Source organism: Channa argus, chromosome 10 (assembly GCF_033026475.1).
Source record: "Channa argus isolate prfri chromosome 10, Channa argus male v1.0, whole genome shotgun sequence".
Taxonomy (NCBI): Eukaryota; Metazoa; Chordata; class Actinopteri; order Anabantiformes; family Channidae; genus Channa; species Channa argus.
Genome location: NC_090206.1, coordinates 10394836 through 10412630, shown reverse-complemented (window position 1 = coordinate 10412630; position 17795 = coordinate 10394836). Strand labels below are relative to the sequence as shown.

The window sequence follows — 17795 nt, the reverse complement described above, 5'->3', positions numbered from 1 at the left end:
ACGGCCGGCACCGGGTTATAGCAGTATATAGTAATATAAATAAGCCCAATATATCAGTCTCTGTTGACTTATTTTCGTAACGATAGTTATTAAAAAATGTGCAATCAATCGATTTTTAACGAAAGTGGACACTTCTCAAACGGCCGAAGTTGCACTTTCCCACTGACGTTTCTACAACGTTTCTAAAATCTTTGAAGGCATCAGGAGACAACGTCTCTGTCTCGCCCCATCCCCTCTCCTTTCCACAGCAGCTTTATTTTTAAAATATATATTTGTTGACAACGATACTGACGTTTGCTTATGCGCTTTTGCTCCTAATATACCAAAACATAAAGCTAATGGGCTAGTTGCAAAGAGTTGTACTGTGATTTTTTAATGTGTTTTTATATCCTACACCTCCCCTTCAACCGATGTCTGAGACAAAAACAGCTTTTTTTGTATTCTACTCATTTTCTGAAATGAACAATAGAGCCAATACAGAGAGCATTAACACGTTACAGAAATGTAGCGTTACGTATTTATATTTGGTTATAAAATGCCCATTCATATGCTGAGTCAAGCAGTAGAATAGCTATGTTTGAGCAAAAGACACGTTTATTGTCTTTTTATACTTAGAAGTAGGAGGAGAGCATTGCCCTGACTAAATATGGCCGCTGATGGCTTCGGTGTACGTTTAGGGTTTCAATTGTCTTCTCCGTGTAGGAGTGAAGCCTCCTTGCCAGTAGTATCTTTAACCTATGAACTCTTGAGTGTGCCAGTCCTCCGCCATATTGACTGTTGTCTTGACTGGAGGAGATAGAGAACATTTTGAGGTCCGAGAAGAAACGAAAGTGTGCTCTTAAAATCATCGAAACTGGTGCAAACTTGGCCAAAGCGTATTATAAAATCCGTTGTGATGGCAAGGAAGAAAAGCAAGCAGCAAGGGGTCGCCCAGAAGGAGCTTGTGCCTGGACAGCAAGCCGCACCGAAGAGCCCAGTCTCTCCCGGCGATGCAGCTGGTGGTGGCGGCCGAGATGCTGGGTTGGATAGGCTGGCCACTACCAGGGCAAACCAGGTAGCTAGCAGAAAGGCAATCGCTGCTTTTAAAGATACCCCAGCTAGCGACCGTGCTAGCAGCTCTCTGCTAACCCAAGCGTTGTCCTTTTATTTTATGTAGCTATTTAGCCTAGATCCTGCAGGGGTGAAGTTAACTGTTAGATGCTCTGCATGTTGGCGGAAAGCTATATTAGTTTTAATGTAGTAGTCGTGGATGTAGAGCTGTACGTCGTTTGATGTATAAATAAATAAATAATGCGCTCAACTCGGACAGCAGAACAGGCGCCTTTTAGGTGGACTGGGCAGCGTTGCAGCCCATCTCCTCTGCCGGACAGGTGACATTGCGTCTCGGGACAGGTCGTCCCCATTGCCAGCGTTTACAGCTCTTCATCCGCCCAGCTAGCGTTAGCCAAGAGGCTAGCCAGGCTATCACCTCCAGCTAGCGTGCTGCAAACGTGCTTAGTGCCTGCATTTGAACCCATCCACAGGAACCACTCAGGCAGCGGTGGCTGATCATCGAGTTAGCTAAACGAGACAACAGGTCCTTAATCAGATTAGATAAGTATCAGACATGCTTCTAGTTGTTGATTTGGCTCTGTCACATTATTCATGTCTTTGCTGCAGCTTACTCTAATGTTGGGGGTGACCGCTTATGTCAAAAGTTTGGATGCATGCATTACAGCCGACGATGCCTAGCTTCATCAGAGGTAATGTTCAAGCGTAGTTAGGTTAGCATACATTAGATATCCAAATTGAGGGGGTGATCACTGACTTTATAAAAGAAAAGATTGTACGTGCAGGCCACACCGCTGTTGCTTCAGAAGGCGGCTACCCTCGTATCTGACTTGTGAGCCCTAACTTACAACCTGCTTGACAGCTGCTTGGACTGAGTAATTACATTTTATATCAGATTTTCATCTACACCTGAGAAGTAAAAATAAAACATTGGGTTTTTATGCAGAATTGTGTTGTACTTCAGTAATAACGTGCAGGGCATTTTTAGGACGTGATTTAAATTGCCACGTTGTAATTAATATTAATTAATAATCTACAGAAAATAATGAGGATGCATGGTTTTTACCTACCTACCTTTTTAACAGCCTTTGCTGTGTGTTTTGTATCACTAATGTATTACACTGGATTTTTATTGAGCTTGGTGTACCTAATAAACTGGCTACTGACTGTCAGTGCCCACATGCCCTCATGGCTATCAAGTACATTTAATCAGCATAGTCAAGTACTATAGAATTTACTCTCGAAACAATCTAGAAATTCATATTTTTTCTAGAGTTTATTAAACATCAGAATTTTGTGTCAACGATAACAGATTGGTATTCACTGGCTATACTTGACCTCTTTATTCTACCCCATTTCTCCACCTAGCCTATGCACACCTGCTGCCTACTGTGCCACCGTGAGTTTAAGGACTGGGGAGCAAACAATGTGAATGGGCTCCCTGGGGGCCACGGGACCAAGCTGGCTGATGCCGTGCCTGCGCTCTCCCAAGCCTTATTGCGGGAGGCGCCAGGGCGTAAGCTTGCTGATGCTGTGCCCTCACTGTCTCAGTCCCTGCTGGGTGAGGTGCCTCTGTGGATCTGTCAGAGCTGCTGCAAGAGCGTGGAAGAGGAGGAGAGGCGGAGCACCCAGGAGCAGCCCATGCCGGTAAATAAAAGGGGACTGATTTGGGTCATATGCGTGCTTCCTACAACTTATTTTTACAACTTTCAGTTAAACTGTTTGTTTCTGTTGACTGCAGTAGTGCTGTTTGGATTCATGATACAGAGTATTGAGTTTCCATGCACTTACTCACAAAATGCATTCAGACGTCACCTTGGATGCAATAAGTTTTAAACACGTAGTCTACTCTTTTCTGTACAGAAGTAACTTATTTTGTATTTTGTGACATAGGTAAGGCAGCCATAGCCATTACCTTTGCTTTCTGTTTTTCAGAATACTTTACATGAAATGCAAATTTTGAAGACTTTCTGTCATCATTAACTGCTAGTAAACAGGGAGTTCAAGGTGTTCAGCTTTTGATGCTTTGGCTCACATGTGCTAATGTTAAAAATAGCAAAAAAGCTTTATAGGGAAGATTTGATCAAACATGTTCTGTGTCATTTCTTTTGAACATTGTTGTCATGTTTTTTTGATTTTTTTCTGTTAAACTTGAAATATTATGTCAAGTACACATCTATTATGTAAGATATATATTTTTTTAACATCTTACAGCCCAATAATATGCTGCAAAGACATGCTACAGTTTAGCATTATTAGTGTAAAATATAAGACTATGTATTCAGCCATAGAATTAAATAATTGGGTGCTGTTTTTTTCTTTTTCTATTCAGGTACCATTGTCACACTCTTCCTCCTGTAAGTCCCAGAGCTGTGGGAACGGTTACCCAGAGCAAAGTACTGTAGATTGGGACCCAAGTTCCTTCCTGTCAGCCCACAAACTGTCCGGTCTCTGGAACTCTGCCCACACCAATGGAGGGGAACACTGCAACCACAACACTTCTGCCCACTCACAGCAAGGTCTGTTGTCATAGAGTTAATGATGCCCCTGAATACATTTAACAACAGTAACAGTAATCACAGTTTTGTGAGTTCGAGTTCCATGAAATGCCCTGTTGATGACATTGCTGGTACCAGTCAATGCTCTGTGACTGGCCTGTTAGCGTACTTACGCTTGTACGTACTTGTATTTAGCAGCAAATTTGTAAGTGATGTGTGCCATTTTATTCGAGGAAGTTCACTACATCTTAGAATATTTAATAAACTTGTCATTCAGTTAGAACTGTTTTGTTACAGTAAGAAAAACAGTAGGAATCAAAAGTCATTTACAGCAGTTTTAAAATGTTGTTCTCAAAAAATTGCACATTTAATTAAACTTCAGTAATTATTATTGAATGATTTGTGTCCAGGTGTTTGAGCACAATTGATTTACAGTTAACAAACAAAATCAAAAAAATGTATCAGATCTCCCTCATTCAGTGGTTTATTAGGAATGTATTAGCTAGTACCTAAGTATTACCTTGGGTACACCACTTAGCATTAGCATTAAGTAGACATTGCATAGATACCAGAAGGCACTATTAAACCTGAAGAATTGAATGTGAAAGTGAGACGTGTTTGACACAGGCCTTAAGAAACGTAAGAAAAGTTGTTCATAAACTGTGAGGCATTGCAATTCAGGCAACTATGATCTTTGCTGCTTTTCTTCTTGTTTTTGTACAAAGGAAGCCTCTAATCACAATTAGAATATAAAATTCCCTCAATCAATTATCAGTGCAATTACATCTTTATTACATTTTCTCCATCTCTAGGTCTAACAGTGGGATCAGTCTGTCATGAGAAAAGAGGATTTCAAGAAGCGCCTGGGAAATCTGCAAAAATGTCAGGGACCAAAGTCTGTCCCTACAGTCACCCTTCGTCCCAGAATTCCAGTGGATTTTCTGCTGGGAACTCTTTGTCTACCTCAGCAGATCTTTGTAAGACCACTCCTAAGCACTTCAAGACCATGTGCCGACGACCAACACCACCAGGTGAGTTTCCCTTAATTTTATTTTGTTGACATATCCAGTAATTAATAATTGGCAAGCCAGTGTTTGTATTTTACTTTGAACTCTAAAAGTAAAATATAAACACTGGCCTACACATTTGGAATAGTAGTGGTTAGTGTAGATGTATTCATATAACTAACATTTTGTAAAAAGATGATTTTGTGTTTTTCTGATCTATGACATTTTTATTGATGTTGCACTGTCTAGGTGAAGCCTTCCACCCTAGTGACCACCATCAACACACAGACTTGTCGGTACCACCCAACAGTCCAACAGGTCTGTCATCCCAGCATTCCTCTCTCCTTCCCCCAAAGCCAAGTTCTGGGCAACACGGCCATGTAACGTCATCATCGGCCACAGGTGTGGCAGGTCACGCTCCTTTCTCCCCACTGGTACCAAACCTCAATGGCCCTGCAGCCAAACTCAACTCTCCCAGTCCAGATAGTCCAACATCTGTCCATAAGCCCAGCCCGTGTAAAAACTCCCACATTCCTCCCATGAACACACAACACGGCAAACTGGGTACGTCTCTCTGTAATCACTCTTGCAATGGACACAGCCAGGGGACAGTGTCAACCCCAACTGTTGGCCATCTAACAGCGGGGGCCTGCAGGTTAGTGTTGTTATCTAAACATTTGTTTTTTGAGTATGTGGAAAAACTAGAATTGGCTTAGTAGCTGTGTTGAATCAGTAACTAGAGCCCTTCTGCAGGTTAATGTCATCCTCAGTTGTTTGTTTTTTTTGTAGGGACCAGGGATGTAAGGGGCACAAAATGACTAATGGGACATTGTGCCACCCACCGTCAGAGCTGGAAGAAGGGGAGGATGAAGACAGCAGCTCTGAGAGGAGCTCCTGTGCCTCCTCCTCCACTAACCAGAAGGATGGGAAGTACTGCGACTGCTGCTACTGCGAGTTTTTTGGACACAATGCGGTACTATAAAACATATTGTTGCCATCTCTTAAGAAGTAATAATTCAGAATTCTATTTGCTATTAAATGTTTATAATAGGGCAGCATGGTAGTGGAGTGGTTAACGCTGCTGCCTCACAGCTAGAAGGTTGCGGGTTCATGCACCAACTGTGTGGAGTTTGCATGTTCTCCCTGTGCTTGCGTGGGTTTCCTCCGGGTACTTTGGTTTTCTCCCACAGTCCAAAAGCATGCATGTTAAGTTAATTGGTGAAACTAAAATTGCCCATAGGTCTGAATGTGAGTGTGAATGGTTGTCTGTTTGTGTATGTCTCTCGGTGGCCCTGCGATTGACTGTACCCCACCTCTCGACGATGGATAGGCCCCAGCCCCCCCGCGACCCAAATAGGATAAGCGGTGACAGATAATGGATTGATGGATGGATGTTTTATAATAGCTTCCATTGTGAAAAAAAATTAATATTGTATTGTGTTATTTTGTCACAGCCTCCAGCTGCACCAACTAGCCGAAACTACGCTGAGATTCGAGAAAAACTCCGGTCTCGTCTGACCCGGCGTAAAGAGGAGATCCCTCAACGTCAAGATTCAGAACTGACAATGGCTGGTGTCATTGATAACAGAGATGTGGACGAACTGCTAGACTTTATAAACAGTTCTGAGCCCAAACCTGTCAACAGTGCCAAAGCTGCCAAAAGGGCTCGACATAAACAGAAGAAGAAGGTATGATGGCATGATAATGCTTAAATGAGCTACTTATCCCATTTCAAGTGTCTAATTTACCATCTTGTTAGATTTCTCCAAAACCTTCCTTATTTTCTCAGCAGGCCATTTCTGAAGGTATTTATATAAAGGTTACATTATTCATGAGTACCCACTCTTGGCCAGAAGTGCAGCTTCCCTGTTCACCACTAACCAGTGGGAGCGTGACTTAATAAATAATGGATATTCTCTTACACAGCACCTTTACCACAGTAATGGCAGATGTTGAAGATATAAATAGACTAACACAGTTGTTGAAACAATCTGTAAACAGGAGTCTTTGCTTCTGACCCATCTGTATTGCAAGTTTCAACTACAGAAGTTATAAATGCCTCATAATGCTCCGTACCCCCTTGGTGTAATGCTGGGCAGGGGTGCGCATATCCTTGCATATTAAATTCTACAGTCAAGTGTGATGTTACAGTAAGCATAGTTGCAACTTAACTGGATCTTACAGCAAGAGATTAAAAAAATTAAATAACATATAAAAATAAAAAAATTTATTTGACAGGACAGGAGAATCTCTACCATCACTTTAGGCAACCCTGAAAACCAGCTCTTGTACTTTAGAACTACAGCAGCCAAGCCAACATTCTGAATTGTTAAGATATAAAAACAAATGACTCTACAAACAGATTCAAATTGGCAATATATGTGTATATTTACAGGCTGAAACTTTTAGATTTCATTCCAAGAAGCAAGGAAATATTGGTTCGCACAAAAAGTACCTACTATGGCTCTGATACATTTTTAAGAGCATGGAAAGTAAATCACCAGGGTTATTATTGTCAACCTGAAAGAAAACATGAAAACCAGAATTTTTTTTTAAGTATTCTAATTAACTGAAATAAAATATTTTACCAGAAGAAAGTGTAAAATTAAATGAAATGTAGGTCTGTCTGTTTCCAACCACTTCAGGTAACTGGGTCTATGGCATAGAAATGACAGCGAAAACCCCAACAAATCTTGGTCATCGACTTTGACCAGCTCCAATCAATGCAAAAAGTAAAATGCACTCCTCAATTTATTACTTATTATGATATGCAGGTCAGATTATGATACACGCATGCTTTCAAAGCATGATTCTGCTGTAGATTTTGAATACTCTGTAGGATTACCGCATCTATGTGTTTATTGCACTAAAAAAGAAAAAATAAACAGTCAGTCTGTTAATAAAATACTTTGGTAAAACAGACGGGTGTATACAGTGGCCTGGAGTAAAAGGATTTAAATATTCAATCAGTGTCATTTTGTAGCATGTGTATTGGGAGATTGAAACAGATGTGGGCTGCTGTAATGAAATTTAGCATTGCTGATATATTGAATTTTCAGAAAACTGAAATTAAACTGACTTCACACATATGGAAAATATTGTGTGTCCACTGAGGCTCTCTCTGTCACAGCTGTGGGTAGATCTGAATGAAATCATGAGAATCATTCTTGTAAAAATGATCCATGTTTGACAAACTGAGGTTGCTATAAGAGATTGAAGTCAGCAATGTTAAATGTCTGACTATTACCAACAGTAACAAATTGTTTATACTTAATTGGAGATTTGATTCATAACTCTACCAATGCATTATCTCAACAACATTACATTTTGAGTGTCTGTGCATGTTCACTTCCCTACTTGTCCCTTGTGTGTTTCAGGAAAAAGCTCAGCAGGGCAACATGGGTACTGCAGGCAGTGACCCCCACTCCAATCCACCTGAGCCTGTCGACGAACCCATCCCAGATGGTTCAGAAGCCAGTCGGTTACTGGACTGGCCTCAACTAGAGCTTGAGCGCGTGAACAGTTTCCTTACCAGTCGGCTCGAAGAGATTAAGAACACGATTAAAGACTCAATTCGGGCCTCATTTAGCATGTATGATCTCAATCTGGATGTCAATGACTTCCCGAAGAAAGCAGCCACGTTGGAGGGCAACCATTTATTATCCCATCTCAATGGTTCTTCTGACTTGCAGCAAATAGACCTTGACCTTGCTCCTCTTTCACTGGGATCCTTTAAAAGCCACCTGGATCTGGTTAATGGATGGGAGGACACAACCACTGTCTCATCCCCTAATGCCACCATGGCACCAGGGGTCACTCCTGGGACAAAGGACATCCAGCGGTTGCACACTACGCCCAGTCTTTCTAAGCTCATAAGAGTTCGCTCACCAGAAAGATGCACTTCTACTGGATCTGATCATTTGCCACAGGTGCCAGCAGAAGCTACTTCTAAATCAAAAGAGGACACCTGTGATCTCAAAAACACAGTTGGGAACAGTGGTGCAAAGTCAAAGAAGAATAAAAAGCAGCTGCAGAGACCGGACCAGTCAGTGTCGGAGCAAACTTCTAACAAACCAACCAAAGCTGCCTCTGGGATCGAAACACAGAAAGCCAATGAGTCTAAAGAAGTGGCTCATAATGGCTCAAAAGTTGGCAACAAACAACCTCAACAATCTGCAGACAACCAGAGAAATGGGTCCAAGAAAGCTGAGGAGGGTAGGTCATCAAGACATGCAGCAAATGGTGCAAATGGCATCTTTAATGCACAAAGAGGTAAAGGTGATACAGAGACACGGGGAGGTCGGTCTGAGCAGGATTCAGAAAGCAAAGGTTCTCCTTCCATTCCAGCAAATGGCCAGCAACCGCAGCAACCCAAGGGGAAATATAAGAAGAACAAGAACAAGGGTGAAAAATCCAGCAGTACTATCGGTAGGGGAGAATGTTAATTATGATTATTCCTACTTTTTTTTCTTTCAATCAAATTTTAATTCTAAATCTTATTATTTAGATGATGTCTTTCTCCCCAAAGACGTGGATCCAACAGAAATGGATGAGATTGATAGGGAAGTGGAATACTTCAAAAGGTAGCTTCAGTTCAACCAATGAATCAGTTGCTCTTTTGAACAATTTTGAGCTAAATTATTATGTTGAATAGCATTAAATTTAGCTCTAAATCTCGATATTATTTTTACTTTCTTTCTTTTCCTCATTCTTGTTTGTCTATGTTCCTTGTAGGTTTTGCCTCGACTCTGCAAAACAAACTCGCCAGAAGGTAGCAGTGAATTGGTCCAACTTCAGCCTCAAAAAGGTTCCTTCCAATGCAGCTCAATAACTTGGTTGAGTGCCAAGAAAAAAATCTTGACAACACAAACTCTTTTAGTAGAGCCCTGTTCGGCCTGAGGCCTTCTCTCATTCCTTGTTTTATTCTCTTCCTCACCAAGCCAAGGGACCCTGGTTGAAATGATTCTCTCAATTCAGAAGATTGAAACATAACTTGTGGCTAACAAGCCAGGCATTATTCTCAAGGCCGACTTTACTCTTTGCTATTACTGCAACGTTCACTAAATGAGAGATGCAAAAATGGAAAAAAATTCTGTGAAATCCACTGCATCCATGTGCTTACATATGTAGTATGTAAACAAATACCTTACATGAAATAAATGTTTTTATCACAAATCTGAGACATTTTAAGATTGTTAAAGTTCAGTCAGTTCAATTTGTTGTTGTCCATTACATTCTACATTTCTAGTTCTCCACCCACTACACCAGTGTCTGTAGACCTTGTAGACATGTAGGCCATTTGTCCTGTGCTTTACAGCTGTCAAAAAGCAACACAAGACAACTTGCCCTAATTCTCTAAGAATCAACAGTAATGTCGAAAGCACTCACAAGCAGACTTAATTGTTGATGAATTAGAATTGAAATAATTTCCTCAGTTTTTAATTGTGATCATCAAGGTATTGAGGAATCAGTGGTAAAAAAAAATGAACTGACAACCCTGCTACACGGTTATGTTTTTATATCAAATTATATACAAATTCAGATATAGCTGAAAGTTCTCACCAATAACACTAAAATAGCTTTGTAAGAAAATATCAAATTACTTTGCACATAGAATGCATCTTAAAAACATTAGTCCTTGTAAGGTAACCATGCAAATACGTCCCTATGCATGATGTGAAAATCTAGAAACTGCTCCCCAGTCCTGTACTGGGCGAAGTTCAATGTGTCTTTTGTTTTAGTGTCAATGCTCCCTTGCTGTTGATCTTGAACAATTATCCCTTTTATATTGACATCTAATATATACTCTGCCACCTGTACAATAAAGTTTTTACCATGGTTTCCCGCTCTTCAACTATTAACCGCTGTGCCCCCAGCAGTGACAAGTACACAAGTGTGCAATGTTCATTTTAATGTTGGAACCATCACACTATGTTTTGAGAGAGTTTATTTCAGTGCTTGTACATACTGAGTGGTTAATTGGGAGCCTTTTGAGCCTTTGCAATGCATTACTGTGGATTGTGTGCGATATAATTACAACTATACTATTTTTCTTTTCGTTTTTCATGTATTTTGACCTCAGTGGCACACTCCATTGAAGGTAGCCTATCAGAAGTTTAAGTCTTGGTTATTATGTGATGAAAAATATCACTGAGGAGTTAATACCTTTGAGACAAGGGCCTTGGGATACACACCCATAACAATGTTATAGCTGATGGCTTTCATTGAAATGGACAATTTATCTCCTGAATATGTGCTGAGTTTTTTTTTTTTTTTCATTTAACATGTCGGATGCTTTCCAGGTTATATAAAGTTAGGGAAGATTATTTCAATGTTGCGAATGTAGATTTATACTATACCAGTAATAGCCAAGTTTATGTTGGCTTGTTTCTTTTTTTAAATTCACTTTTGATACTGTGAAAAAAAAAATCTTTCGTTAAGAAAGATTAAAAACAATACAGTTTTGACAAAAATAAAGTCTGGTGTTTGCTTTCTAATTTTATTTTTTTGGTTTCCATGAAACGCCTTGCGTTTTCGCCTTCCAATTAAGAAGTCTCTGAACGTCTACAGGAAGTTTGACCCTACCAGCGTTCCGTACCCCTTTAAAGCTTCCTGTGTCTGTGTTAACATGAGGATTTGGTGTTTTTGTTGAATCTTGCGCAAAATAAGTATTTTATAATTATCTGCTTTATATAAGACGTTACTGTATTAGTAAATAAAATGGATGCCGAAAATAGACCAATAAAGGTAAGTTACTATATTTCTATAATTTTCTTCGAACAGCTTGCGCCATCTAACACAAACGTTAGCTAAAGTTAGCTAGCTAATCAGGCATTAACGTTAGTGCCCGTCGTGTAGTTTTGTATGAATTAAGTTATACCATCCAATATGCAGTTAAAAGCATCACAGCAGACCAACGAATAACGTTACGCTGCTAGTTAAGGTTAACGTATATAAATTTATAAGTAATGAGCTTTCCAGTGGTTACATTTGATGACAAACGCAATAGAATATTACCAACAATACCACAATAACGTTCTACTGTCATAGCAATTAATAATCAGAAAATAAGTAGAACTAAAATAAAACATGCAGCTCAAAGTATCGATATGTGGCTGTGTCACAAAAATACGGTCTGGAAATTGTAGACGGCGAGTCTCTTTAAAAGAGTAAACTGAAAAAAAAAGTATCCATTGCCAAAGTTTTAATAAAAGCAAACAACCAAATATGTAATACAGGTTAAAAATTAAACAGCCTGTTACGTAAGTGCAGAAAAAATTGGCATTATGTTGATGCAAATTTAAATTATTTGTTGAATATCTAGCATATTATATAAGAATTCCTTTGCCATATGATGAAAATAAATATCTGCAGCACAAGCCAATGTAATAATGCAGCACGTTGCATACTAGTCTCAGCCTATAAATTACACTGTGTGAAATAAAACTTTCATCATCTTTAGTCATATTTGCAAGGATAATCTGGCTACAAACTCTGGGGAAAAAAAACTGAATCTGTTCTTTTGCCACTTTATGCTGCATGGTATGATGTCTGGTTGTAGTGGCTGATGACAAACCTCCAACCTGTCTGGAAATTGTAAAAAATGTATTGGCCAAGTGACAGTACAATTGATAGTAGTCATGTCTTTGTGTACAGAGATCTTATGGTGAAGATAAAAGATCTGGATCAGAGGATGATGATTATGTTCCATATGTACCAGTCAAAATAAGAAAACAACAATTGGTGAGTTGTTTTTACACTGTCATATATTACACCTAGGAATTTATTAGGCATGCACCAATTTTATCCGCAAATTTTCTATTTGGATTGTCCACTCATTGTGGCCAATCCATAATAAATACAGCTTTGTTTAGCCGTGGCAACTGAAATGTTTTCACATTTCTAATTATTGTATTTTCACCTTTTAAATCTGAAGAATTGTTAGATTCAGTTAAACTTTTTTAAATTGTTTTTTATTTTTATGTGTACCTAACAGCTACAGAAGATGCTACGTCTGCGAGGAAAGGCAGTGGACGAGGAGCAGAAAGATAGTGGGGAAGAGCAGAGGGATGAGGAGGAGGGTCTTGGTCCACGGTCCAATATCAGTCTTCTTGACCAGCATCAGCACCTTAAAGAAAAAGCAGAAGGTATGCCAGGCACAGTCCAGATAATATTTCCTAACATTTTTTTTAGTCTGTTTAACAGTTACTCAGTTGGTAGAGTGGCTGCCTTCCGACCATAGGGTCGGAGGTCCATGCCCTGCTCTTCCCGACCACGTGCCGAAGTGAACCCGAGCAAGACATTGAACACCCATCAGTCCATCCCCATCCCAAGCCCGGTAGAAATTAGGGAGGGTTGCATCAGGAAAGGCATCCCGCATAAAAACTGTGACAAAGCCACATGCAGACAAATGATCCATTGTGGCTGCCCTGAACTCACAGGATAAGGACAAAAAAGAAAAAGAAAAAATGACATTGGTAGTTCTATGACATCTCCTCTTTTTTATCCACAGCCCGGAAGGAGTCAGCCAAGGAGAAGCAACTGAAAGAGGAAGAAAAAATTCTTGAAAGTGTTGCAGAGGGAAGAGGTAAAATGCTGCCAAGTGCCTTTAAAGCCTTGTTGACCTTTTACTTGTTCACCAAATTTACTTTAGTAAAACAGTTTGTGAAAAATGTTTTAGACTTGCATAACTAATTCTGGGAACTTTTAACTCTCGTCTGTCAGCTCTCATGTCTGTAAAGGAAATGGCCAAAGGTATCATTTATGATGATCCAATAAAAACGAGGTGAGTTCCAATTTAATACAGTAACACTGTGTCAGTGGAGATTCTTTACTTTTTATTTAACAATATTATTTTCTTAGTTGGAAGGCACCACGCTACATCCTGAATATGCCAGACACTCGAAATGAGCGGGTCAGGAAGAAATTTCACATTCTTGTTGATGGAGACGGCATCCCTCCTCCAATTAAAAGCTTCAGGGAAATGAAGCTTCCACCAGGTTACAATGCTCACACTTTCTCACACATGAAAAGACACTTTGTCTTTAATGGCAATGCACAATTTATGACAAATGTCTATTTATTATGTTTTTAGCCATTCTGAAAGGTTTGAAAAAAAAGGGTATTGTACATCCAACACCAATTCAAATCCAAGGAATCCCTACAGTGTAAGTACAAAATATCAATTTTGCTTATAGAAGGAAACTACTGTAAAAATGTGTAATTACAAGAAAACTATTCATAAACTAACAGTGTTTGTCTGTAGTCTGTCAGGTCGGGACATGATTGGTATTGCTTTTACTGGTTCTGGAAAGACTTTGGTCTTCACTCTGCCAATCATCATGTTTTCCCTGGAACAGGAGAAACGGCTGCCATTCTTTAAAAGAGAGGGACCATATGGACTTGTAATCTGTCCTTCAGTAAGACATACACAGGAAACCTATTTCTTTAACAATGCAGCTTAAAAATGCAGGATTGTGTTATAGGCCAATCTGTGATTTCAATGTCTGTTATTTGTGGTCCTGTCTCAAAATGTAGTTTGTGTAGCTTAATGTTTTTACGGTACCTTTTAAAATAGTTTAACAGTCATGTAATTCAAATCAGAACAAATATTAATTCTGTTACATATACCCCCACCTAGGGCATGTCGATTTATAACTGTCTAGATATTTATTGCAGAAAATTACTTTAGGTCACAACAACTGAGTCACCGATCACTGCAGTGCTTTACTGCAGCATGCAGGTGCATGAAAGTGAAAATTGTGGTTTTGTATGTATCACTGGGCTGGGTGTACTGGTGAGCAACTGAGTTCACACACATTTTGCCAGCCTGCAAAATATGTACCAAACATTTGGTTAGTATCTTATTATTTGTTGCCAGTGGTAAATCTGGTAGTTCCATGATTACCTTATTGGTTGAAGCACTTTAGTTGGTGTCTTTACTAAAGCCAAAGATGGATGTTTGTGAGATGGACCATTCTAGAGCACAACTATATAACTTGCTAATGAGTTTTCGCTAGAAAAAGTGAAAATGTATTACATTGTGCCTTCCTTTTAGTCCTGATGATATAAGCTGTGCAAAACACTTTTTTAAGCTCATGAATTCATAAACATTTCTGAGTTCAAATCATTTAATACCTTTCCTTTTGCTCCAGCGAGAGTTGGCGAGACAAACGCATGGCATCATAGAGTATTACTGCAAACTGCTGGAGGAGGAGGGAGCTCCTCAGCTGCGAACTGCCCTCTGCATTGGAGGAATGTCTGTTAAGGAGCAGATGGAAGTAATAAAACAGTAAGAGCGAACATTTGTGGGAAATATATTGTGTGTCTTATTTAAACTACTGCCAAGCAGAAACATACAGGTTTAGGATAAATTGAATCATTGCTCGTGGAACAGCATTAAATATTAAAGGTTTGAGTTCTAATGTGTTACTGATCGCCTACACAGTACATAACATGCATTAACGCCACAACCAGACACTTATAATACTAGTGAAAAAGTTTGCATACTTAATGTGTAAATGCATTTGGTTACAGTGGTGTCCACATGATGGTCGCCACCCCTGGAAGATTGATGGACTTGCTGCAGAAGAAGATGGTGAGTCTGGACATCTGCCGCTACTTGGCTCTGGATGAAGCTGACCGGATGATTGACATGGGCTTTGAGGAAGACATCAGGACCATCTTCTCATATTTTAAGGTGAGGTCTTCCTTTTTTACAGGACTATAACCATATCATCAGTGCACTCAACTTTACGTGTGATTGTTAAAGCTTGAGTCAGAATGTGTTCCTTCAGACCAAAATCTTAGTTTAGGAGATGTATGCTGACTTTTTAAGTTTACCTAGCAACAAACCTTACAAATGTTGTGATTTTGTTTTTCCAGGGACAGAGGCAAACACTGCTTTTTAGTGCCACTATGCCAAAAAAGATCCAGAACTTTGCTAAGAGTGCACTGGTCAAACCCATCACTATCAACGTGGGGAGGGCAGGGGCTGCCAGTTTAGATGTCATCCAGGTATCTTTGTCTTTCGTTGAAATTAAGCTTATGATGAGTGCAAGGGATTTATTTCATTCATTTCACACACCCACTGATTTGATTGTGTGAACAAAACAAATCTTTTTTTGCATGTGTGCAGGAAGTGGAATACGTCAAAGAGGAGGCCAAAATGGTGTACCTACTAGAGTGTCTCCAGAAGACACCACCTCCTGTCAGTACTTCAACATATTGATACTGAGATACATAAAATACATTTCAAATATGTTACAAGTTACAAAATATTCTTTCTTCTCATTGACAGGTGCTGATATTTGCTGAGAAGAAAGCCGATGTAGATGCTATCCATGAGTACCTGTTGCTCAAAGGAGTGGAGGCAGTGGCCATACATGGAGGGAAAGGTTAGCAGAATTCTATTGTATGAAAACACTTTTGCTGTAGCAATGAGTACATAGTAATAATGCCTGCAGATTAGATTAGCTGTTCAACTTTCTTGTAGTTCCACACTGTTACCACTAGATGCCATCCAATGTTACAATTTCTGTCCCATACAGAACCAGACCAAAATTGTTGATTCCATTCCAAAAAAATGAACCTAACCTCTGAAATAACTTGAAACTCTCAAAAGTAATAAAATAAAAATAGAAACGAAAAGGAGACTTTGCTTTTGATATTTGAGCCACTAGAATTTTAAAATAATACAGCAAATGAAAATTATGAGTGATTAATTATGAGTGATTAATTATTAGTGATTAATTATCACCTGTTACGTTATGTATTTATTTCAACCTTTAGAGGCAATAGCTTCAATTCAACCCTAACCCTAACCCTAACCCTAACCCATTCTTCACTAGCAAACTGTTGCAGCTGCTATATTCTATTTATTTAATATGTTATAACAAGTATGTCTGGGCCATTTTCATTTGTTGTGTTTAAACTATTATGTTAAATCCAATTTTCTTTCTTTGTTCTTTAATCATTTTTGTCAGTTTCAAGTTATATTTAAAGAAATTTGTGGGTTTCCTTTGTGGAAGGGTACTAACAATTTCATCTTTGTCAGTATGTTAACATTGCCAAGAGATGTTTAATAATATGATACCTGGTGATTGTTTCAGATCAGGAAGAAAGAACCAAAGCAATAGAAGCCTTCAAAGAAGGAAAGAAAGATGTCTTAGTTGCCACAGATGTTGCCTCTAAAGGTCTGGATTTCCCTGCTATACAGCATGTAGTGAACTATGACATGCCTGAGGAGATAGAAAACTATGGTAAGACGATCTGATCTTAAAATCACTACATTTACATGTCACTTCAATATTTAAGCATTAGTTCTTTACTTACTGTAGTTGGTGTGTTGAAATTGTCTTGTTTCAGTCCACAGAATTGGAAGAACTGGACGATCAGGGCAGACTGGCATTGCTACGACTTTCATCAACAAAGGCTGTGGTAAGAAAAAATACTAGTGAACACAACAATGTCATTAATTTCTGTATGGTGATTTGTAAACGTAATGTAATTTAACATTGAATTAACAGTAAATGAATGTGTTCCACTTACAGATGAGTCAGTATTGATGGACCTGAAAGCCCTACTAGTTGAAGCCAAGCAGAAGGTTCCTCCAGTCCTCCAGGTGCTCCAGACAGGAGACGAGACCATGCTGGACATTGGAGGTGAGTTTTGCACAATTCTATTTCTAGTCATCGCTGCTCTTCACCAATATAAGCATCTCACAATCGCCGAACCTAGTGTGGACTGTTTGCAAACAATTCCAACATAGCCGAGTTTTGTGTTTTCACAGGAGAGAGGGGCTGTACATTCTGTGGTGGTCTGGGCCATCGTATTACAGACTGTCCTAAGTTGGAGGCCATGCAGACAAAGCAGGTCACCAACATTGGGCGGAAAGACTACCTGGCTCATAGCTCGATGGACTTCTAATTGTTTATTCCTCAGGGGGAAGATCTCTAAAGCTAAAAGGAATTGTGAAACATTTGTGAGGAAACTGCTATGTCACTGAACTAAGGAACTGTATTGTTATCATCACCTAACAGTTTGTGGGTCTGTCAGATAGATTAATTGCATCTATTTTTCCATTTGTGTAGTCTTTTTCACATGCATTTTTGATCATTGTAAAATAAAACCACTGTGTATTTGTTTTGAGCTCTTATCTGGAAAACTAGAAAAGTGTGGTACCAGTTTTTAATGGTGAGGAAGTGGCTAAAATGAATAATGCAAAGGGAAGTTTGACTCA

At 39.3% G+C, this 17795-nt stretch overlaps 2 protein-coding genes across 3 annotated transcripts; both read left to right on the top strand.

Annotated features, from left to right (window-relative positions):
* The first annotated feature begins 760 nt into the window (after positions 1-760).
* Positions 761-10966, top strand: fam193b (family with sequence similarity 193 member B). 2 transcript variants are annotated; one of them, XM_067518525.1, is made up of 10 exons: positions 761-1054; positions 2419-2697; positions 3383-3569; positions 4361-4579; positions 4805-5210; positions 5345-5528; positions 6010-6243; positions 7933-8983; positions 9063-9138; positions 9290-10966. In XM_067518525.1, exons 1-10 carry the CDS (start codon positions 896-898, stop codon positions 9384-9386), a joined length of 2892 nt encoding a protein of 963 aa, XP_067374626.1. In that variant the 5' UTR covers positions 761-895; the 3' UTR covers positions 9387-10966. The 2 variants fall into 2 exon arrangements, with proteins under 2 accessions (XP_067374626.1, XP_067374627.1); XM_067518526.1 differs by lacking the exon at positions 761-1054 and adding an exon at positions 1351-1925.
* A 157-nt stretch (positions 10967-11123) lies between these two features.
* ddx41 (DEAD-box helicase 41) lies at positions 11124-17699 on the top strand. Its single transcript, XM_067518527.1, has 17 exons — positions 11124-11302; positions 12212-12298; positions 12552-12702; positions 13068-13142; positions 13280-13340; positions 13418-13554; positions 13650-13722; positions 13821-13974; positions 14710-14846; positions 15092-15254; positions 15440-15571; positions 15693-15764; positions 15855-15951; positions 16666-16815; positions 16922-16993; positions 17107-17217; positions 17346-17699. The coding sequence occupies exons 1-17, from the start codon at positions 11276-11278 to the stop codon at positions 17480-17482; spliced, it is 1836 nt and encodes a 611-aa protein (XP_067374628.1). The 5' UTR covers positions 11124-11275; the 3' UTR covers positions 17483-17699.
* The last annotated feature ends 96 nt before the right edge of the window (positions 17700-17795 follow it).

Excerpts from the sequence above, each read along its gene's own strand:
- ddx41 (XM_067518527.1), top strand. The coding sequence starts at position 11,276 with ATGGATGCCGAAAATAGACCAATAAAG. Across the intron at positions 12,703-13,067 it reads CCTTAAAGAAAAAGCAGAAG|CCCGGAAGGAGTCAGCCAAG; the intron begins GTATGCCAGGCA and ends TTTTATCCACAG. Across the intron at positions 13,975-14,709 it reads GACTTGTAATCTGTCCTTCA|CGAGAGTTGGCGAGACAAAC; the intron begins GTAAGACATACA and ends CTTTTGCTCCAG.
- fam193b (XM_067518525.1), top strand. The coding sequence starts at position 896 with ATGGCAAGGAAGAAAAGCAAGCAGCAAGGGGTCGCCCAGAAGGAGCTT. Across the intron at positions 1,055-2,418 it reads CCACTACCAGGGCAAACCAG|CCTATGCACACCTGCTGCCT; the intron begins GTAGCTAGCAGA and ends TTCTCCACCTAG. Across the intron at positions 9,139-9,289 it reads GAAGTGGAATACTTCAAAAG|GTTTTGCCTCGACTCTGCAA; the intron begins GTAGCTTCAGTT and ends TGTTCCTTGTAG.